We start from the raw sequence: 24,670 nt of genomic DNA on the forward strand, positions 1-24,670 counted from the left end.
ATCTCTGCTAATCACCACCTTTTTGGTTGCAGGATCCCAAAACTTATATCCTTTTACACCTTTCTTGTAACCCAGAAAGATGCACTTCTTCAACTTGGGATCTAACTTTGATCTTTCATCACCTGGAATAAGAACATAGCTAGGACAACCAAAAACTCGTAAGTGATCAAAACATACAGGATTACCTAACAAAACCTCCTCAGGAACCTTGCCACCAAGTGATGTCCGATGTGATCTATTGATCAAGTAACATGCCATGTTCACTGCTTCTGCCCAAAAACACTTAGAGAGCCCAGCATTCAATTTGAGACACCTTGCTCTCTCAGCAATGGTTCTATTCAGCCGCTCAGCAACACCATTCTGTTGTGGTGTCTTACGTACTGTATAGTGCCTTTGAATTCCATGTTCTGCATAGAATTTTTGAAATTCTTTCTCAGTATATTCTGTCCCGTTGTCAGACCTCAGGTACTTGATTTTTCTTCCAGTCTGGTTCTCAACCTCAGCCACAACTTAAATTTCTCAAACACTTCAGATTTATATTTCAAGAAATACACCCAGACTTTCCTAGAAAAATCGTCAGTAAATGTAACATAATATCGAGAGCCACCCATTGAAGGTCCCCTGGTAGGTCCCCAAACATCAGAATGCACATAATCTAGAATTCCTTTAGTTTTATGCTGCCCAGTAGAAAAACTGACTCTAGTCTGTTTCCCAAGGACACAGAACTCACAGAGATCTAGCTTACAACATTTAACTCCTTTTAACAGATTCCTTTTGTGCAAATCAGACAAACCACGTTCACCAAGGTGACCCAAACGTAAATGCCACAACCTAGTAATATCATCACTAGACTCAACAGAATGTGCTCCACCTACAATAGTACTACCCAACAACCTATAAATGTTCCCTGTGGTCCTTTTCCCTTTCATTACAGTTAAAGCACCCTTACTAATTTTAATGGTTTCCTTATCACTCTCAGACTTATGAATAAAACCATTAGCATGCAAACTGCCAAGAGAAATCAGGTTCTTAGTTAATCCCGGTATATGTCTAACATCATGCAAAGTTCTGACAATACCATCATACATCTGGATGTTAACATCACCAATACCTATAATATTATGACATCTATCATCACCCAGAAAAACAGAACCGAAAGTACCTAACTTATAGGTTGTGAACCACTCCCTGTTAGGTGTAATATGATAAGAGCATCTTGAGTCTAGAATCCATGCATCTGACAACTTACTCGATGAAACTGCTAGAACATCACCTTCACTATAATCTGAGTCATCAGCATGCACCACGTTCGCCGCCTCTTGTTGTTTTTTTCAACTTTGGACAATCTCTCCCTATGTGCCCAATCTCATTACACTTGTAGCACCGGATTTTCCTGCTATTCCTGGACTTAGACCTAGAGTTTCTCCTCCCAGAATTACCCTTTTCTTGCTTCCTTCCACGATCCTGACCCTCTTTAGCATACAAACTTTCACCAACAGACGATCCATCTCCTACACTCTGCACGCGCTTATTACGAGCCTGCAGGGCCGCAGAGATCTCGCTGTATTTGATCGTGCTTTTCCCGTATGTTAGAGTAGTCACCAGATGTTCAAAGGAAAAAGGTAATGAACATAGCAAGATCATCGCCTTGTCTTCATCTTCAATCTTGACATCAAGCCTGGCCAGATCTGAGATTATTTGGTTGAAGACATTAATATGATGAACTAAGTCTGAACCCTCCTGCATTTAAGCCCATAAAGCCTTTGCTTTAGATACAGTTTGTTCGTTAGAGATTTTTCCATGAACTAAGTTTCCAATTTATCCCAAATTTCTTTTGGGGCTTCCAGGGCCATAACGTGATACACAATTCCATCGTCCAGGCATAACCGAATGGTTCCTGCTGCACGCTCCTTCAAATCCTCCCAATCATTCTCTTCCAGATTAGCTGTCTTTTCCGCCTTCAAAGTTTTGAGAAGACCCTGTTGTGCCAACAAATCTTTTACTCTAGACTGCCATAACCCAAAATTCCCTGTACCATCAAATTTTGATACCTCAAATTTTGTACTTGAACTTGTCATCTCAACAGTGCTCTGATACCAATTTGTTGAGATTAATAAGAACAAGAAAAAATAATAATGACTTAAAGTAAAGAAGACAAGATTTACGTGGTTCGACAATGTGCCTACATCCACGGGAGTGAAAGTATTCTCTTTATTATTTGTGATGGTGATACATGTGATGAGATACATTCAATATATTTATAGGCATGTAATCTCCCTTTCACTCTTATTCCTTATTTGAGACAAACTCATATTCCTAATCCTTATATGGAGACAAACACAACAATTTTATTAACATTTTAATTAAATATTACCATAATTATCTTACTTATCATATTTAAATGTTACAATAACTGACATTATCTGATTATCTCCTCCTACTCGCCCACTAATCCACTCTCCACACAACAATTTTAAACATCAAATTAATTAAACAAATAGAATGAATCAAATTCTGCACGACCTTGTGGCACAACAATCCAATATGAGAGACAAGAGGCAAGCTATAAGAAATATTTTTTTATAAAAAAAATCAAAATTAAAACCTTATGTATAATTTATCAAATTTTTGACTTAATCAGTCAATTAACAAAAATACAGAACTATATTGGATAAACAGATGTAATAGTGAGAAAACTTTTCAGCATAACAATCCAATTGAAGCGATAATTAAGAGGCCGGCAATAAGATTTTTTTTTTTTTAAAAGAAAACTTGAAATTAAAACCCTTATGGTAAGACTTTCCCGTATAATATATACTAGTAATTCACCCGCGCGATGCACGGAAAAAAATTATGTTATTATAAATATAAATAAAAAATAGAAAAACTAAAAATTTTAAATTATTTAATATAATAATATTTTTGAGCTTCCATTGGTCAAGTATTTATTATTTTTATAGAATACAAAATTACAATTAAAATTAAAATTAAAATTAAAATTATAATTTTGTATGGTTAATATAATCTCTAATTATGTGCATATTCAAATAAACTTATAGAGATAATTTACATAATTACATTGATTTATTCTTAATTGTATTTCATCTATATTATAATTTTCACAATACAAATAATAACTAAGATAATTACATTTGGAAAGCAAATTTCAAATTTTGTATGTGTAAATTTAAACTCTAATTGAACACATTTATGATTATATAATATATAGCTATTTTATTTTTCAAAAGTATATTTTTTATATGATTATATAATATATAGCTATTTTATTTTTTAAATATTGTGCTTTTTTTTTATATATATATATAATAAATGATGTTGTGGCATTAATTGTAATATTAATTATTTCTCAAACCATATAGCTTTATTATATAAAGGATTATATATTATGAGTCTTAATTATGTGGTGGAAGTGGACTAGACCCATTAAGTATTTTGGTTGGACTGGACATCTAAGTTTAGTCTATATTCCACCATTATGGTTATATAAAGCTTGTATTGATGGGATATTGGATATTTATTATATAGCACCTAAAGTTGTGGTATTCATATACTGCTCAGAAAATATTAATTCACCATCTCGGTTAACGTTATTCTGTAGGCCTACCGTTTAAGAGGCAACACAACAAGATATCAGCCCGTTTAAGAGACAACACAACAAGATATCAGCTATGACGGGAGATCAACACGAATTCCACTCCCAATATTATGAGATTAGACTATATTTAGATCTAATACTTATAACTATGAATATTGCATATCCATTAACAAAAAATTACATAACTATATTCGATAAACATCTTTTAAGTTCTTTCATATAGGAATACACATGCACACATATTAAGAAATAAATTTAGGAGGGGGATTGATACTCAACAATTTCAATGCCAAATTAATTAAACATATGCAATATCTAAAACATTTCAAATTTACATCACATATTCTCTTTACTTTAAAGTAAAAAAAGTATGTCACTCTCATAATGAGTTAAATTATATATATTTTTTTTATTACGAGATAATGATATACTTTATATTTAATAGCACGCAACAACACTATACATGGATGAAAATTCATCTATAATAAACAATACAATAATTAATGTTATCTCCTCCAACTAACCACTTTCCAGACAAAAAATTTCAACGTCAAAATAATTAAAGAAATGCAATGAGGAAAATTCTAGCCAACCTTCTGGCACAACAATCCAAACTAAGCATGCAAGAGGCTAATTGAATATTCTGGGAATAACTCAGATCAATTAGTCAATCAATTCAAAATAAATTAAAAAATTATACTTTTTCTAGCAGACACAAAATTCTGAGATCAATTAAAACGCATTTTGTGATTTATCTTAACTATTTATTAGTCTCCACCCGTCTTAGCTTTTAAGGCAAGAATTAGAAAATTCCTAATTGACCGACCTTTTAACACAACAATCCAATCAAAATGATAAGGAGCGCACTATACCAATTATTAATTAATAAGCAGATGCAATAGATAAGGAAATTTATGGCCGACGTTTTGGCACAATGCAAATTATATCATGAATGATGGTTCACTATACATATTGTGAACCTTGGTCTAAATTATATACTTACAGTAAATATATTATGTATCTTCAATTAACATATTTGCGGAGGTATATAATAATAGGTTAATTACAAGTAGATAATAAGTGAACTGTAAAGATTGTCGGCACAACATTCCATTCCAAGCAGTCGGAGGTTGAATATACAATTAATTAGAAAAAAATAATAATATTACAGTCAGTTATATAACTACTAATAATTTTATCCTTTTTAACTATTATTTAAAAATTTTGTTATAATGTGGTATAGTTTATAATTGCTTTTTCAATCTATTGCACTCATAGAAAACTCAAACCCATAATCTCTTATTTAAGAAAGCAACTTCATACAATTACTAGACCAATTGGCACTATTAATTTTCTCCATCACATCTAATCCATCATAAAGTTTTCCGAAGTAATAGACATTCTCATCAAATGAGAGATCTTGGGACTTATATAGATATTCTTGAACGTAAGGTAGAATTTGATCGAGGTATTTGTAAATAGGGAAATTCTATTCACACCCCCTTTTTTACTATTTGCATCACCTACATAATAGGTCAAACCACTTTATAGGTGGTGCTAACTAAAAAATGCTATTTACACCCCATCATTTAATGTGGTCAAAAGACTAATATTTATATATATATATATATATATATATATATATATATATATATATATATATATATATATATATATATATATTTATATTTATATTTACAATCAAATTATTAATTAAAAAAAAAAAAACCAAAACCAAACTAGGCGTCACCTTCTCCGGTGAGAAGGCAGCCCAGTGGGTCGCCTTCTCACCGGAGAAGGCGACCCAGGTAGAAACTACCTAGGTTGCCTTCTCCGGTGAGGTAGAAACTACCTGGGTTGCCTTCTCCGGTGAGAAGGCACGGGAGAAGGTGACGGGACTTTTTTTTTTTTTTTTTTTTTAATGTCTAATTATTCTATTTTATAAGTTTTTATTTTCAACAAAAAAAAAAATTGTTTCTATTTTCAATGTATCTTTTTCTTCAATATATTTTTTAAATTTTCTATTTTCAATACTTGTTTTTGTTTATGGTTTAATTTTTAAATAAAAAAATAATAATTAATTTTATTATTTTAATATTCTTTAGAATTAAAACTTGTTGTATATTTTTTTTTATCTTTATTATAAACATATAATAATATTAAATTTGAATCGCTAAAAATGTAAAATACATTAACATCACAATAAAAAAACTAAAAAACAGATTCATTCAATTTCAATCTAATATAACATTTTCCCGAGTACAATTAGAGCGTACTGTGGGAGAGTGAATGGAATGAATGTTATTGAGAAAGAACAGAAAGAATAAATAGGGAGTGAACCCACAGAAGAAGGAACCAACACCCAAGACCAAAAGACTAGGTAACAGACTAACAAACTCATACTCAGTCTAAGCCTCAACACGCCCCCGCAAGATGGGCGCACCATCGGTGAGACCAATCTTGGACCTGAAAACAGAAAATAAGTGTCGACCAAGCGGCTTCGTTAATAGATCAGCCACTTGTTCTGACGACCGCACATAACGCACTCGCAGCGAGCCAGACACAACCTGCTCACGAACAAAAAAGTAATCCAGCGCCAAATGCTTCATCCGTGAGTGAAAGACGGGATTCTTGCAGACATAAGTAGCACTCATATTATCAGTGACCAAGGCCGGGGAAGATGGCAACCGGATCCCAAGTTCACGCAATAAATTCTGAATCCACATAACCTCAGCAGCGGCATTAGCAAGAGCACGAAACTCGACCTCCGTGGAAGACCGAGACACACAACGTTGCTTCACAGACCTCCAGGATACAACATTCGGCCCAAAATAAACAACATAGGCCGTGGTTGAGCGACCCCCATCTCGAGCGCCTCCCCAATCTGAATCAGAGTAGGCCACCAGGGACAACGAATGACCCCCACGAAAGTGCAAACCATAATGTAGGGTCCCCTTTAAGTAGCGGAGAACGCGCTTCACAGACTGCCATTGTAGCTCAGTAGGTGCAGCCATATACTGAGCCAAATGATTAACAGCGAACGAAATTTCTGGCCTGGTGATAGCCAAGTACTGTAACCGACCAATCGCCTGCCGATAAATAGTAGCATCAAACGCAAGAGAGGTTGCAGCATGCAAGTCCAAAGTCATGTTCATCGGTGTTGCTACTTCTTTCACCCCCGTCATACCAAATTGATCTAGAGTATCAGCTACATACTGGGATTGCGAAAGAAACAAGCCACCAGCAGAAGGAACCACCTCAACACCCAAGAAGTGATGAAGCGAACCCAATTCTTTCAGCGCAAAGCGATGGCCAAGACGACGCACAAACGCGTCAATGAACCCATCATTATTCCCTGTCAGAATGATATCGTCAACGTAAACTAAAAAAATACACAATTACATCTCGAGTACAATAAACAAACAAAGACGAATCTGCTACAGACTTCTTAAAACCAAAAGACACAAGAAACTTCGACAATTCCAAATACCAAGCCCGCGGAGCTTGTTTCAGGCCATAGATTGCCTTTCGCAGTTTGCAGACATAACCCGGGAGGTGTGGATCGACAAAACCAGCCGGCTGCTCCATATACACTTCTTCAAACAACGTGCCATTTAAGAAAGCATTGTTTACGTCCAACTGACGTAACGACCACCCTTTGGACAAAGAAATTGTGAGGATGACCCGGATAGTCACCGGTTTTACAACCGGACTAAACGTCTCAATTACAACCGACCACAGCATGACCAGGTCGCGGTACTAAGTCCCAAATCTCATTCCATACCAAGGCGTCAAACTCAGCAGTCATGGCAGCTACCCAGTCTGCACTTGTCAACGCCTGCGCCACTGAACGAGGTTCAACCGACAATGCCACAGGATGAACGGTAGCAACGTTCACCATTTTGTCGTTGAAATATTTCGGATTCGGACGGCGTTGGCGTGGTGGTCGACGATTCTCATGGGGCTGGGCGAGCATTGCTTGCTGAGATGCGGCCGAGACAGACCCTGCAACTTGTGAGCCACTAACCTCCGGTGTCGGACTCACGGCTAAAGGAACGGGAGCTGCAGGCATTGAGTCTGAGTCCGAGCCCTTAGGAGCTAACGCCGACGATTCAGACCCACTGACCGGAGTCGCTGTGCTCGGCTACGCTGCCGATACTGAGCCACCAGTCGGTTCATACATTGGCTGTCCGGAATTGGTTGATCTGGATGACGAGAGACTCTGACCTGCACTGGGAAGAGACAAAACAGGCAAAGGATCCATAGCAGAAACTAGTAGTGCTGGAAGAGTTAGTTCAACACACGCAGAGGCAGTTTGTGACACATTTCGTAGTTTAAGAAACGGAAACTCCTCAGACACAAATGAGACATGACGAGACAAATATACACGACCAGTTGACGGGTCCAGACACTTATACGCGGACTGATTCAGAGAATAACCCAAAAAGACACATGCCCGAGACTTGGGGTTTAGCTTACCAGGGAAGTATGGCTTCAACCAAGGGAAACAGAGACAACCAAAGGGATGGATTTTATAGAAGTTGGGCTTCTTATGAAACAACATTTCAAAAGGTGAGTAGTGTTGGAGTATAGGGGTAGGCATTCGGTTGATTAAATACACTGCCGTTTGAAAAGCGTATGACCAGTATGAAGATGGCATGGACGCAAAATGTAGCAATGCCATGCCACTCTCCACAATATGTCGGTGACGCCGCTCGACAGAACCGTTGTGTTCTGGGGTGTGAGGTGGGGACGTAAAATGTGAAATCCCAAGCTTATTGAACATTGGAATCAACTTCGTATACTCCCCACCGTTATCTGAAAACACAGAAACTATTTTATGCCCAAAATAATTCTCAACCATGGTTTTAAACTGGAAAAATACCCTATAGACATCTGATTTGAGAATGATCGAAAATAACCAAATATATTTTGTGTAATGATCTACGAAACTCACATAGTACTTAAACCCATCAACTGAGACAACTGGCGAACACCACACATCAGTGTAAATGAGTTCTAATGGCTTGGTGCTCGACATAGTATTAAAAGAAAAGGGTAGTTTGCGGCTTTTATTTATACTGCATGAAGTACATGAAAACATCTCAAGAGCGTGGCGATTATATGAAACATTATTACTGCGCAAGATACTCGAAAGGACTTTGTGGTTTGGATGCCCATATCTATGGTGCAACCCGGGAATTGAAGACTTGACACCAACATTGATTTGATGATGACGAGCAGGAAGGGTGTAAACATCATTCACGACCGGACCGCGCACCAGGGTTGTTGCCGACAGTCGATCCTTAACAAGGAAATAAGTGTCAAAAAATTCAACAGACACGGAGTTAGTTTTGCATAGCTTGGAAACAGAAATCAAATTTTTCTGAAGAGTTGGAACACACAACACTTCAGTTAGGGAAAGGGAGCGATTATTAAGAGGGAGTGAAACAGACCCTGTGTGTGAAATGTGGAGACTCTTACCATCACCTAGAACAATCTCATCCGGACCTGCGTAATCTGAAAACGACTGTAGGGACATAGGATCAGTGACCGTGTGATGTGATGCTCCTGAGCCCACGAACCAAGACTTGGACTGTGCCGGATTGGTCGCGGTGGAATTTGCCACGGGGAACTGCTGGCCTTGACTATGAGAGTCGAGAACAACAATATTGTTCTCTTTCAGAAATTTTGCGAGTTTGCGACAGTACTTCGCTTCATGTCCGGGATAATCACAAAAGTTGTAGTGCCGAGTTGGGCGATTACCATTAAAACGCCCTTGACCTTGCCTTCCATTCATACCGCCTCTACCGCGGCGATTGCTGGGTTGAAAATTTGACTCACCCGAATTGTTTGATCGCCGATGTGTCCAGTTTGCCGTAGGTACATGCACCTGAGTGGAAGTGTCATTGTCGTGCAACAGCCTTTCATAATATGTGAGAACATCATGCAGTTCCCCAAACGAGATACTACCTGTTCGTACACGAAGAGCAGCTACAATGGAATTAAACTCATCACCGAGCTGAGTGAATATATGCACCACCAGGTCCTCCTCATGAACCGGGCTTTGTGCGAGCGCTAAATCATCCGCAATTGACCGCATCTCACGCATGTATGTATCAACTGACCGGTTGCCTTTGGGGTTCTTAGCGAGTTTCGCTTTTAAGGAGACAATGCGGCTGCGGGAAGAGGTTGCGCACGTCGTGGAGAGTCGAGTCCAGGCGTCAGCCGCAGATGAGGCCGACGAAATTATGGGCTGTAGCACATCTGACAAACTGCCTATGAGTGCACTTAGGATGATATGATCCTGACGGTACCAGGCCATGTAGGCCGGATTAGACACCAGTTGTGCTGTGTCCGTGTACTTTGCCGGGGCTGGCTTCGTGCCATTAATGAAGCCAACGAGGTCTAGGCCGGTGAGGGTGGACTCTACTTGCTTTTTCCAAATGGGAAAGTTGGATGTGGTAAGTTTGATTGGGAGATGAGAAGGGGCATAAATCTGGATAATAGTGGTATGACTCTGATACCATGTGGGAGAGTGAATGGAATGAATGTTATTGAGAAAGAACAGAAAGAATAAATAGGGAGTGAACCCATAGAAGAAGGAATCAACACCCAAGACCAAAAGACTAGGTAACAGACTAACAAACTCATACTCAGTCTAAGCCTCAACACGTACATGCTCATTGTAACTTTCAATCCGATTCATATATGGAGTAATCCATGCATTTGCACAATCATATCTAAAATAAGCTCATTGTGGAGCAATAGTAGGCATTGGGTACCCTCCTGTCAATGTTACCTTAACATAATGGTTATTATTAACATAACCAAGGGCTATTGCTACATGCTCATACCAAGGTGGTGGGCTAGATCGGAGTGGTAAATATGTTGTACTGCCGGCCATACTCAAAACATGCAGTATCACATTGTATCGGGAAGCAATTAGTACACCCATCTCCGGCATAGTCATCCAGTGCTCAACTGGTGCACACCGATCTTGTGCAAAAAAATTCAACATGTTATAGACATTATACCATCCTTGAGTTCCAAACATATTGGTATATTCCATCTTGTGAGACTCTAGTTCTTCGATTAAATTGGATCGAATTTTGAACCATTCGTCCTCCTTAAAACCAAGACATAGAGCTACTGCTCGAAATCCACGATTTCCGTCAGATCTCACATCTTGCACTTGCATGATGAAAGGATGGAATATAATCGGGAGTTGAAAGATCCTATGCATATATATAAATCAATATGGAACTATGATTTGTGTATGAATTTTGTTTTACCGTTTCACCATTCGCATGCAACCTCGAGATTTAGGTTCACTTTATCTTCATCTTTATTTCTATTGTCATCATAAAGTTCGATTGCATTTTCGTCCTAAATAGACAAACAAATAACAACTCTTGATATATTAAAGCAATGAATTTTCTAATAAAATATAAATATACGTACTTAAATTTCTAAATAATATGTAAAAGCAATGAACTTAAATTTCTAAATAATATATAAAAGCAATGAACAAATATACGTAAGTTCAATTGTAACATTTCATTAACAATTCAAATAAAAAATTAAATTACCTCATAATGTTGTTGATTTTGATCATTGTAACTAAGAAATTATCTTTGATTTTGATCATTGTAGCTAAAAAAATCTTCAATCCAACCGTCAATAGCTTATAGATTGTATGAGACATATACATCACACAACCCCACATATATATAGAGTCATTTGAGTCCAATCTGTATTCCCTACCGTCCAAATTACCAATGGTTTCATCTCACGAAAATCAATATTAACTAAAAAATATGTATTGAAATTATAAACTTAAAAAAAATATGTATTCAAATTACAAACTTATAAAATCTATGTATTGAAATAAGATATTTAAAATAAAGAGGCGAAAGATAAAGAGGCAAAAAAAAGAAGACAAAGAGGTGATTAAAAAAAAAAAAAAAAAAAAAAAAAAAAAAAAAAAAAAAAACTCGTTAACGGGTCACCTTCTCGAGTGAGAAGGCAGCCCAGTGGGTCGCCTTCTCACCGGAGAAGGCAACCCACAGTGGGTTGCCTTCTCACCGGAGAAAGCAACCCAGGTAGAAATCTGCCTGGGTCGCCTTCTCTGGCGAGAAGGCGACCCACTGGGCTGCCTTCTCACCGGAGAAGGCAACCCAATTGCCTTCTCCGGTTTGAAGGCAGTGCCTTCTCTGGTGAGAAGGCAATGCCTTCTCATCGGAGAAGGTGAGTCTTTTTTTTTTTAATGTATTAATTAATTAAATTTTAAATTATCAAAGTATTAATTGCAAGTTTGACAAGGTGGTGCAAATAGCATTTTGACCACCCATTAGGCTATTTGCACCACCTATGTATTTATTGTAAGTTTTTAACTTTTTATATTTTCAATGTACTTTTTACCTTATTTTAGTCAAAGGGGGTGCAAATAACAACACCCTTGTAAATATTGTCGAAGTCTTTGCATGTGGATTAGCCAACCACGTAAGTCAATCTGTCAGACAAGTCTAGTAACAAACCAGTAAATATATGTTAGAGAAAATGTTTGTATTCTGTAATACATTTGAGATACAACAAAAAATACAAAATAAAATAAGGAAATAAAACTTGATCATTTGATATTTTCAGGTGTGTAATCACTTTCCTATAAGTTTTAAATTTTAATTTATAAAAGCAACAAGGTTCAAGATTTAATCTTATGAGATACAAGAAGATGAATGAAATTCTTCAAGTTGCTTTGTTTGAGAATTTCCTGTAGAAATGTAATACTGTGAAATATCTCAGTTTACTGCAAGTTTATTGTATGTGTTTCTTTCAGATGTTTCTCTAATGGCCCGTTTGGTTCACAGAATAGGTCGGGGATGGCATAGCATTCCTAGTAATAGGTCTATTCCTTTGTTTGGTAACCATTTCTATTACCAGGAATAATATTCTTGGTAATAGCCTATTACCTCAAATAAGGTAATAGCTATTACTACGGCCCCCCTGGTATTAGCCTATTACTGAACGCTCAGGAATAAATTTTAGAATCTATTTTCTTTTTTACCCCTTTCTTTAACCCATTTTTTTTATCCTATATACAAATTTATCCTATTTCACCACCGTCGTCACCACCACCATCGCCGCCGCCGCCACCACCACCACCACCATTACCACCCCAGCACCGCCGCCACCACCATCACCACCGCCACCACCACCATCACCACCGCCACCACCACCAGAACCACCACCCAGCAGCACCACCGCCACCATCGCCACAACCGTCGCCGCCCCCACCACCACTGCCACAACCTCACCGTCATCACCACCACCGTCACCCCCACCACTGCCACCGCCACCACCACCGCCACCACCATCGCCACCACCACCGCCACAACCACCACCACCATTGCCACCATCACATATTTTTTATAAGGGTATTTATGTCTTTTAAAACATATTTCATTTCTATTCCTTAAATCAACCAAACACTGTAATATAATTCCTAAAGTCTATTCCTTCTGCGAACCAAATAATAGAATACAATTTCTATTCTATTCCTTGCCTATTCCATTCCTTGCATATTCCATTCCTTATGGAATAGCATTCCTATTACCTCAAAATTCATTCCGTGAACCAAACGTGCTATAAAATATTTATAAATAATGTGACTGTTGGAGAAGTTACATGGAAGTTTCTGCAGTTTTAAAAACTCAACTTTCATAAAGTATATCTTAAATGATATATTTATCATGGGAGAAAATTAATTACGTAAATCATGTTCAACATGAATATATACGTAATTATGAACTTTTGTAAGGTTATGAACCGCATGCAAATAACTGTGTAAAAATAATATATATATATATATATATATATATATATATATATATATATATATATATATATATATATATATATAAATTTTATAGCACACTTTTCCATGAAAGTTTGGGAAAATTTGAAAGCTCACGTGATGTATATTCATTTTCCAACTCAAACAATTCCCCAATATTGGAGAATGAACAAAGGTCCAACTGAAACAATTCCTTAATGTTGGGGAGTGTTACCTCCTCCTTCTTTTTGGCTGTTCATGCAGCAGCGCGAAGATGATAATCCTCAGTCCTCGACCAACGAATCCAAGCTAACCACAGACGAGTAGCACAAGGTGTTAGCCAAGCTCGAAAGAAATTTACAACCCTGCAACAACTCTCCCAAACCTCTACTTCATGGACAGGAACCACACCACACAGGCGCAGGAGGTGTCAAAGGACAAAGACGAAAACTGGAAGAGGTGCGCGGTTTGCCTGGAAGATTTCGAGGTCAGGGAAGTGGTGACTCTCACTCCTAGCTTAGTAGCAGATTGACGGCGAGGCAACAAGATCCGGCGAACTTGATTTCTGCTCTGGCGGCTACATCAATGAACTCCAGTAGCGGCGATGGTCTCCGGTGGTGCAGTAGCATATCTAACGAGGCTCAGCAGCTCCTCTTGTCTTCTCGAGGCAGATCCAACGGCGGTGGCATCAGCTGATCCGTCTTGACATGGCAAAACTCTTCGCTTCTCGAAGCTTCTCGAAACATCTTCTACGACTCCATCGTCAAAGCCACACAGCCTGGCCATCGAATCCAAATCATCGTCCTAGATTTTCCAGTCGCCAGGCTGGCTTGCCGGAAGCTTGCAAGCAGCTAGATCTAGCAATGGACGATGCGGTCCCGAATTTCCAAGCAACTTGTGCCGATTGTGCGATGCTTCAGGAACCCGGAACAGCTATGGCAGCACGCCGACCGGATTGACTACGAAGAATTAAACCTTTAATAAATAAAATATATGAAATTACCTTTTTATCCTTAAATTTAACAACTTGTGGATGAAATTTTAACCGAGGACTAAAATGGTTAAGATTTTCAAAGTCGAAAACTTAATTGGGTAAGAAAAATTATCGATGACCAAATTGGTAATTACGCAATAGTCGAGGGACCATTTCGGTAATAAACTCTATTTAAAATACAACACAATATCCACAATACTTAAACCGGAATTGTTGCAATTCATTTGCCATACAATGACTCATGGTGAACTCATGGAGAGCAGCGATGGAGGACGAACAACAAATTGGGCGTCGGCGTTGCCTGAAAGGAAAGAACACAGAAGCATCCTAACCGGGAAATCTTTGGCAAGTACTCTAATAATGAGTACTTAATACCCTTCCTCATGAGTTAAGAATTAGTGTTTGGGGTTTAGAGTTTAGGGTTTGGGATTTAGGCTTAGGATTTAGGATTTAAAGTTTAGGGTTTAGGGTTTAGGATTTAGAGTTTAAGGATTAAGATTGGAGGAGGCATGGATTAGGGTTTAAGTTTAGGGTTTCAGGGTTTTAGGGTTTAGGGTTTAAGGTTGGGGGTTGGGGATTGGGGATTGGAGTTAGAGGTTAGGGTTTTAGGGTTTAGGGTTATTATTTTTTTTTTAATAAAAGAACTATTTTATTCATACTAAAAAAGAGACAAAAACAGTTTTTTGCGTTTGTTGTAATTTTTATTGCGTCTATGTACAACAAACGCAAATACAGTAGACGTAGATTGGTAGTGCAGTCTGCGTCGGTTGTAAAAAGGGCGCAGATTGTACTTGATTTAGAATTGTGAACAACATTAGAACTTCCTTCCTGTATAAACTCCATTTGCAAAAAAAAAAAAAAAAAGAAGTTTCTTTTTAAAAAAAAAAAAAACAAAAAAACAAAAAACCTCTCTAAAATACTCTGAAAAAGAAATGCTTCATACAAACACACTGTAACACCCCGTGTTACGACCCCTAAAACCAATTAATCATTTAACCAATTACCCAAAAGAAAGAATTAAATTACAGTAATTAATTAGGAAAAGGCCCACCATAGTTCGTGGGCCCTCACCTCTAAAAACCCAGCCCTAGCCCTAAAAGGAATAGAGTTAGCAAGCCTATAGTAATTAGACCATAATTAGGACTCTTAGGTATATAAATAGGGGACATAAGAGGCACCTAGAACCCACACCACAATAATCTCTCACCACACAAGGAGTTCCAAGAATTCCCCTAGGAGAAATCAAGAAAGAAGAAAGACTTAGAGAAAGACTCTTCATAGCCAAGGAAATCAATTAATGCTAAGAGGTAACCCATGTCTCAACAAAACCTATTTTCTTAGCTATGATCTCCATCTTAGGCATCCCCCTATATTCTTGTGTCTTGATGAATTGTTTATGATATTGATGATGTGATCTTGATAATTGGTGATATGGTTTTATCTTGATAATCTTGATGATGATAAGGGTTTCTTGATGACTGTGTGATATTCTTGAGGAATTCGGATTCTTGATGATTGTGTGATATTCTTGATGAATTGTATTGGTTCTTGATGTTAAAGGATGAATTACGTTCTTGATGATTTAAATATAATTAGAGCCCTAGGATGTATCGTGAAACTCGTGTGGTGTTATTCTTGATATATTGGGTGGGAATTCGCATGTTTGGGCGTTAATTGTATTTAGGAAGCATGATAGGGTACGTGCCGTACGTTTCTCGCTTTTGATCCGTTAATTGTCTACGTGGTGTCATCGATTGCGTTTAAAAGTGTCTAAGCATGGTTTCGGGTTCCACAATGGATCCCGGGGCGTTTATTGTGAAAGAGAGTCAGTGGGGGGTAGGTGGGGGTAGGGGACCCGCCACCTACTCGCGGCCAGAATTGACGTCGCCGGCAGCGGGCAGGCGACTGCCCGCCAGGCACCCGCTGCCCGGAGACTTGTCGCCGGCGGGTGACCCTTCACCCACCGGCTACCCGCTGGAAATAATCCCACCTCGGGATCCCGGCTTCCCCGTTTGATGTTCTCCCGACCCCCGTGGTGTCCCAACGGACTCTGTCTATCGTGCCTATGTCTAGTTTGGTGTTTCGGGTACCGTTCGTAGGATAAACGAGTCTTATATATTGCATGCTAGTTGAATTGGTATCCCGTTGACCTAGGTGAAAGAAGTATGAACCCCTTAGGATTATTCCTAGTATGTGAATGATCACGCATAGGTTTCATTATACGATTTCCCCCCCCCCCCCCCCCCCCCCCCTTCCCAATGTGTCAATGTGGGTTGCATGTACTTGTTATGTGTTACGTGTGCATGATACCCCAATCTGGTTGCGATCAAATTGGTTATTCCTGAGCTGTGGTTCAGAAGCTGGCTGCGGTCAGATTTACACTCTCGGGCTGCGGTCCACCGTTTGGTTGCGATCAAACGTTTTACATGAGTTGCGGTTCATATTCCTGGCTGCGGTCAGATGACTACTCTTGGGCTGCGGTCCACTGTTTGGTTGCGATCAAACACTATGATGAGCTGCGGTTCATCGGTCGGTTGCGATCGACCCCTTCGTGTTGCGATACGAGACAGGGTGCTGCGGGGCCGTGTCAGAGCTATATGCGCTGACCCTCATGTATGGGCATGCGATTGGTCCTGTGGCGCCATCAAAGTGTGCTATGTGATGAGATATGGATGGTTTGATGTTATGAATGTATGAAAGCGTGACCATAGGGTACATGCTAGTAAACTGTATATGCTTGGTTATGACTATTGGCTGTGCTTATCTCTATCTGTCGAGTCTGTTCCCTATGCTAGTGAATTGTATTTGCTTGGTTATGACTGTTAACTGTGCTTATCTCTGTCCGTCGAGTCTATTCCTTGTTTTTAAAGCTAGAGTCACTTAGGATATATCTTCATGCTTCAAAATGGTTTTTTTTCTTATATCTATATATATGCCTATATGTATTGTATTTCAACGCGTTGGAGTGGGTTACCAGCATCTCTCGCTGAACAGATATATTTGGCTTTTAGGCACTGACGAGTAGACACTGGAGCGCGCTAGAGATCCGAAGCGTAGAGTAGATAGTTTCCCTTTCGGCCTGCGTGCCATACTTATGTATTGATATTGTTGAGGATTTTAGTTAGTGAGCCTGTGCACCTGAGTTCTCCGGCTCAGATGTGGCCTAGCACCCCGTACTCTTTTATTATGTTTGGGATTCAATGAGAATTTACCTTTATTATATAAGTTTCAAAAGTTTATAAATTTCAGGGTGTTACACACACAATGTATACTAAACAGTCTATTGACCATAAAATAATCATACAGAGTAGTAGACTATTTTAATCTGTAAATGTCAAATCAATTTTTGGCGGAAAATATTGCCACGGTTTTTTTTTTCTTCAGTTTTGGTGATCCTATTGTACGGAGTACATATAACCACAAACTGATTTTTCTTTGAGATGTATAGAGTACATAAAAGAGTATAAAAAATACTCTTGTATAATCATCAAGTAAAAAAAATAAAATTACAGAAACACAAATTTGGTGCTCTATAATTTTAAGTTTACAGTTTCAAACAAAATTTATTTCATTTTAATTTACTCCTTTAAAAAAAAATAAAAAACCCTAGATTGAATGATAACTATGGATAATTTTACAAAGATTTTAATATTAAGAATCACTATTTGTAGGAAAACTCATAGATTGAGGGTAGAACACTAACCGTGGTATCAATTATGTAAAAGGATTGAAAGATTGCAAAACCCATTGCTCCAATTTCTTCACAAACTCCATATTCGTATGTTGAAGATGTATGTTGATCTCAATCTCTTCAAAATTAGGCAAAAAATATGTATTGTGGTGTAGATCTTCACTATAATTATGACAATGTAGATCTCAAAATCTCCATGGACAAAAGAATCTTTGAAGAAGAAATTAAACTTAGGTGAGAGATACTGAAGAAGAAACAGAGAGAGGAAAGAATGAGAGAATGAAAATGTGTGAGTTTCTGATGATGTTTTAGTGGATTTGTTTCTCCAAAAAGAAAATAGTTATCTGTATGTTTTAGTGGACTGCGTTGGTGAGTGGAAGGTGAGAGAAAAGATAGGGGCAAAATTGGAAAGCAAATTGTATTACTTTTGTTACCTTAAAATGCGTGCTAAAAGAGAATCAGACAAGGAAACCGGGACTGAGGGAGTAAGTAGTTAGTGGAAAATCAAAATGCAACTATTTAACTTACAACTAAAATGCAGAGTATTACATAGAATAATAAATTGTTTACTCATAAACCATTTACTAAAAATGGCAAGGAAGTCTATCCTGACATGAGAGTTAATATAAAAAAAACAAGACATAATATTCTTTACTTTTTTTTTTTTTTTTGGAAAAAGTGTCAAATTGGCCCCCTAAGTCGAGTTGATAGTGCAATTGGGTCCCCTAAGTGGAAAAAGCTCCATTCAGATCCCCTAAACTTGTAAAATTGTTCAATTAAGTCCAGGTTGACTTGTTTATCAGGTTAAATGCATACGGTGTTGACACGTGTTCTTAATTTTTTTTTTTTGAAAATATTATTTATTATAAATTAATTAAAATAATAATAATAATTTAAAAATTATTTTTTTATTAAAAATATTACTTATTATAAATTAATTAAAATAATAATAATTATTATTATATAAACAAAAAAAAAAAACAACCGTCGGCCATGGCCAACGAAAGAAAATGGCCATGTCCGTTTTCTAGATCTAGAAGACGGCCATGGCCATCTTCTTTTTCGTCGGCCATGGTCGTCTTCCTTAGACGACCACGACTATTTTTTTTTAAAATTATTATTATTATTATTATTTTAATTAATTTATAATAAATAATTTTTTAATAAAAAATAATTTTTTTAGTTATTATTATATTTTAATTAATTTATAATAAATAATATTTTTATAAAAAATAAAATAAGGACATGTGTCAGCACTGTATGCATTTAACATGATAAACAAGTCAACCTGGCCTTAATTGAACAATTTTACAGGTTTAGAGGACCTGAATGAAACTTTTTTCACTTAGGGGACCCAATTGCACTATCTACTCGACTTAGGGGGCCAATTTGACACTTTTTTTTTTAAAAGTTTTTTCCAAGTAAAAGCAAAGACCTGATAGTACTCCACCAAGCAAAGATAGATAAATTGTATGAAAAACGCACTTTTTTTTACCATATCCTGCTCTAAATTTCAGTACTTCACCAAGGTTTATAAAACCATTTTCATCTACATGTGTTGGCACAAACACTGATTAGAAACTCTTACTCATGTTTGGCTTGGAGAAAAATGAACATTGCTTTCGGTCCATTCACAAGCAATTGCTATATTTACCAGTTGCATAAATTTATCATCCATCACACTTCAAGCCAACTAATTGTCACAGAGATAAAGCAAAAGAAGATTCAAAAGAAAAAAAATCAATTAATTTCAAGAATATCTTATAGATTTCTTAGTAGCCAGAGATTAATCTTATATATTATGTCACACATCTCAAACATCCACTAGTACAAAATAGACCATTCGCGTCTGTTGTAAAATACTAAACGTGTATATTTTACAGCAGGTGCCTATGAACAAGATGCTAATGTCTAGACTTTATCCACAATAATCAATTCAATGCCTAACAAATTAACAATCCATCAATAATATAATATTTAAAATACAACACAATATCCACAATACTTAAACCGGAATAGTTGCAATTCATTCGCCATACAACAGTGACTCATGGTGAACTTCAGAATAAGTATGAAATACTTATAAATTGAATCCTCATGCAACAGTAAAGTACAAAAACTTTATCACACCTACCTTTATGAACTCATCATAAATGAACCTTTTACATTGAAGACTAGGATCCAATAACCGTGCTATTTGCCTTCGAACAAGAACTTCAAATGGTACCTTCATATTAAAAGGTTAACATGAAATTTAATGCCAACTGAAGTGAATATAATAAAAATCATGAACGGATAAGAATAGATACTCTGCTCTTTATTAATAGATAAAATAAAAAAATTTTAAGCAAGTGGATACTTGTGATTACTTCAGGTACAAACAATGTAGATTTAGGACCAGTTGCATTTTGTATGGCAGTTAGAATATCTTCATCAGTTAAATCTTCACAAAGATTCATGAGTGCACCCAACCCAGTCAAGCCCTTTTCAAACTAGAAATGTTCAGTTCGCATGTGAAAGCATACATAAACTGACCTTTAGGAGTGCCTGATGGCAAGAACTCCATTACTGCTATTAGCTACACAAACTCCCCCAAGAAGAAAAAACACTGTCTTTTACTTTGTTAGGGTAGGGTTTGTAGCCCAGATAGAATTCAATGGATATCCTAATGATAGAATGAAATATCTTTCTGCATAAAGATTTTGGTTTTACAAATCACAATGCAACACATTTAAAGAAAGAGCATTTGACTTGTTAGATCTGGTTTGGGCACTGTCCTCTAATTGCAGTAGATAGTTTGAATTAAGTATAATGATCTTCTTGAACAATTACGCTACAAATATCAGAGTCTAAAGGTGTAATTACAATGAATAGAAGAGACACATACATATGAATTAAAGTTGTAAGTCTAACCTCTCATCTGAAACACTGAGTGGAAAATCACCTCTGACAGTGTCGCTGCTCTCTCCTCGCATAAATGGCTTGTTCTGAAGGCGCCTCGCATAAATGGTTTTAGTTTTAAGTGGCCGAAATTTTAGCTACTTTTAGCATCTGTTGTGTTCAAACCAGTAGGGAAAAGGGCCTGCGTTTTTAAATTTGTACTTTTAGCCTCTGTTATGTGCATACAACAGATACTATTGTTGTTAAAAAGATTACAATTAGGCCACCGCACGTATTTTAGTCTCTTTTTCAAAGAACAAATGCAAATAGTATAATATTTATTGTCTAAGTTTGTACTAGTGTAAATTCCTCCATAGTTAAATATGATGCCAAGATGCACATACACAGACAGTAAAAATATCTTAGATTTGGAGTGAGAGACTCCTTTAAGAAAGAAAAATAGTAAAATGCTAAATTCAAATCACATCAAGAACAAATGTCTATAGAAAAGGTAAATACCTTCCACATAAGACAACCTTGATCATAAACACCGAATCCATCCATCTGCAGTTTGATTATTATATATATATATAGGTAAACAATGACCCTTACACTATCCCTATTTAGAAGACTCTTAGACTCACAGAACATGGAAGGAAGGAAGTTGAAACATATTCCACAAATAGAAACATAAATAGCAATAGATATAAAATAATACCACAAAAATACTTGTTATAGTAACTACCACAGTCATACATAGCTTCCATATTTATTTTGATAGGATGATAGTATGATACCTCATCAATAGAATGAATCTAATTGGTGTAACTGATTGTTTAATTGGTGTAATTCCTTAGTTCCGTATGTCAGTTCTGACTATAATTTTATCTACCTTGAGCATGATAACATTCAAAGAAGATCAATAATGATCTGGGGGTAACCCCAGTCAAGATGACAATAAAAATAAAAAGGATTACAGACTACCAGCCAAATATTAAACAAGAATATTAATCAGCTAGCCTGGAACAATGTTGAACATTCAAAAGTGATATAAGGAACCAACCTGATTATGGGGGTTTAAGAGAAGGATAGAGCCAACAGACTTTGAAACTTTACTTTCATCAACCTGCATATTCAACAATATTCTTATATGTTACAAAATCTATGGGGATGAATATTCTTGTAATTAACACTAAGAAAGTTCTGTTTTAAAAACGACCATTAACTAATAGAAAATACAAAGACCTTTTCAACTTCAGTCATAAAGTAATCATCTATTGAGTGAATTCTTGGGGCATTACCACCATTCTCAACCTCAAGGTCACAACATTTTTGCCAAATAGCTCTTTCCACTCCCTGAAAGAGTAACAAATTGCCGTAAACTCTCAATTGCAAGTCCTGAGCTAACATTATTGTGCAATAAGAACACAGAATGACAATGACCTAAAGTCCACTGGAATCTTCATACTTAACTACAAACTTTAATACAACATGAAGTTTATACATCAACAAAAATGGCCATGACCCAAAAGTTATTACTCAACAAGAAGCAACTAGAAAAGGTAAAATCTGCCAACTACTCACAAATATAAGTACTTAAAGGAGATAATATGAAGAATACAAGAAAAAGGATGCAGCAGTGAAAGAGACATAAGCATACCTGGAAGCCCTGGAAGGAGTACAACTATATGATCAGGCCGGGCAGATCTATGTGGATGCTTTAAAATGCGAGGCCGAGCAGCGATCTACAAGAAAATCACCGATCTTTGTATAAAATTAAACAACTCAGAATATAAAACTTTTAATTTTCATCAAGAAAAAAAAAAAAAAAGAGGGGGGGGGGGGGGGGGGGGGGGGGGGGGGTGGTAAATAATGGATTTACCTCTAAGTTGTTTTTGGAGAAGAAGGATGAGATTTTAGACAGAGACAACAGAGAAGTCGGCAACCCTTCCGGCTATTGTCGTCGTCGTCGCAGGGGAGGATGTCCGAAACAGAGAGAAATCAGAGTGAGAGCGGTGGAGAGAAAGTGTCGCCTAAAGATCTAAATAGCCCGACTGTCGCCGACTTTATCAGCAGAGAGCCGTTAAAGAGTTTTTAAATTTTTTTTTTTTTTTTTAAATTCCCATAGCCTAACATCTTTTTTTGTTTAATTTTTTAGATTTATTCCACTAGGACTAGGAACAGGTCCATCCAAATAACACAAAGAGTTAATTACCGATTTGGTCCTCCGACTATTGCGAAACTACCGATTTGGTCCTCAACTATATTTCTTACCAAATTAAGTCCTCAACTTTTCAATTTTTACCCGATTACGTCCTCTGTCCAATTGAATATGATGTCTCCGTCTAAACTAAGGATAAAGATGTAACTACACACACCTTCTTCTAAATTACCCATCTGGTCAGCCCCTAGGTAAACGCGATGTGCCGCACCGCTCTACTGGATGAACTTGTCCACAAATAGCTCATCCGACAGCATCGCCACCATCAGGCGATGTGTCTGGGTGGACACCAGCCCGAAACTCGACATCTTCCGGGCGCACCAGACCACGGCGTCGTTGTAGGAGTACACTATCCCCCCGGAACCAAGGGAACCCCAAATCCTTGGAAAGACTGTAGACGATATGAACGAGGTTGCAGTTGCAGTTAGGATTAGAGTAATCCACTTCTTCTTCCTGGATTATCTTGGCGATGCTGACGAATTCGGGCTGGGAAAGCACGGTGGACGCGTAGATTTCGTCGCATACTATGTGGATGTTTTTGTCGTTGTTGTAGGCTGTTTCTATTGCATCTCTAGTGATCTTGAAGTTGCTTGAACTATCGCAGATGACTGGGTACAGCTTCGCCCCTGTTCCCCATCCCCAATCTCCATTTTTTTTTTGGTTGTTGCCGTGTTTGGCCTGAAGATGGATAACAAGGTGCTGCTCCTCTTCAGTAAGGGATCCCTTTCTAATTCCTGGTTTTAGGTAGTTCTTCCACCTTTTCAAGCATGACTTAGCATCTCGGTTGAGTGGTGTGTTCATGCGCTGTGACACAAGGTGCCATTCTTTTGGCCCATACTGTTTCACATATGCACGCAATAAAGCATCCTCTCTTCTTCAGCTTGCCATTGTTGCTTCTACTTCATTTCTAGGTGCAAACATCACTGCCCATCAATTCATTTTTCATGTATAATATGCTCCCCATCTTCTCCGTCAAAGTCAACAAATGGCCCATCGAATTCCCCTTCATGGATAACAACTCCAGTTTCACCATCGTCCACGACAAATACACTTTTTTCGTTGACGGATGAGAACAAAGTTCCGCTGCAATTTGGACCATCGCAACGTCACCGCGGGATCTACAACATCGACGACACACCCAAGTTCATAATAGACTTCACCGGAAAAAGGCCGCGTCATCTTCCCGGTACCTGCCCAAGGCTCCGTGAAGATGCCGTCGTGGTGATGCGTATTCAACGGCGACACCTCCAACATGACCAAAGTGGAGGAGCAATTACAGTTTGCCTGCACCTTCTCCGATATCCTCAATCTCTGTTAAATATGCAATTCCATTCAACTAAGGTGTGTATTTACATGTTTATCCTTGATTTTGACGGAGAAATCACGGTCAATTGGACGGAGGACGAATCGGGTAAAAATTGAAAAGTTGAGGA

At 37.6% G+C, this 24,670-nt stretch overlaps 1 protein-coding gene and 2 long non-coding RNA genes across 5 annotated transcripts; all 3 read right to left on the reverse strand.

The window, feature by feature from the left end:
- Positions 1–1,887: 1,887 nt before the first annotated feature.
- Positions 1,888–14,394, reverse strand: LOC109146724. The gene is made up of 3 exons (XR_002048487.1): positions 13,687–14,394; positions 7,966–7,967; positions 1,888–1,910 (listed from the first exon to the last, which is right to left on the reverse strand). It is a non-coding gene; the product is annotated as an uncharacterized LOC109146724 (long non-coding RNA).
- Positions 5,935–18,424, reverse strand: LOC109146716 (uncharacterized mitochondrial protein AtMg00810-like). Of its 3 annotated transcripts, XM_019294373.1 has the most exons (5): positions 18,149–18,424; positions 12,041–12,144; positions 11,209–11,379; positions 10,912–11,005; positions 5,935–6,971 (listed from the first exon to the last, which is right to left on the reverse strand). In XM_019294373.1, exon 5 carries the CDS (start codon positions 6,799–6,801, stop codon positions 6,025–6,027), a length of 777 nt encoding a protein of 258 aa, XP_019149918.1. In that variant the 5' UTR covers positions 6,802–6,971; positions 10,912–11,005; positions 11,209–11,379; positions 12,041–12,144; positions 18,149–18,424; the 3' UTR covers positions 5,935–6,024. The 3 variants fall into 3 exon arrangements, with proteins under 3 accessions (XP_019149918.1, XP_019149919.1, XP_019149920.1); XM_019294374.1 differs by lacking the exon at positions 10,912–11,005; XM_019294375.1 differs by lacking the exons at positions 12,041–12,144; positions 18,149–18,424 and having other exon boundaries at positions 11,209–11,479.
- A 1,722-nt stretch (positions 18,425–20,146) lies between these two features.
- LOC109146720 lies at positions 20,147–23,036 on the reverse strand. The gene is made up of 6 exons (XR_002048480.1): positions 22,899–23,036; positions 22,677–22,761; positions 22,262–22,372; positions 22,080–22,142; positions 21,050–21,218; positions 20,147–20,363 (listed from the first exon to the last, which is right to left on the reverse strand). It is a non-coding gene; the product is annotated as an uncharacterized LOC109146720 (long non-coding RNA).
- Between the last annotated feature and the right edge of the window lie 1,634 nt (positions 23,037–24,670).

The sequence above is a fragment of the Ipomoea nil genome, unplaced genomic scaffold, assembly GCF_001879475.1.
Source record: "Ipomoea nil cultivar Tokyo-kokei standard unplaced genomic scaffold, Asagao_1.1 scaffold1936, whole genome shotgun sequence".
Classification (NCBI taxonomy): domain Eukaryota; kingdom Viridiplantae; phylum Streptophyta; class Magnoliopsida; order Solanales; family Convolvulaceae; genus Ipomoea; species Ipomoea nil.

What these genes read in the sequence shown, in the direction of transcription:
- LOC109146716 (XM_019294374.1), bottom strand. Translation starts at nt 6,801, where the DNA reads ATGACGGGGGTGAAAGAAGTAGCAACACCGATGAACATGACTTTGGAC.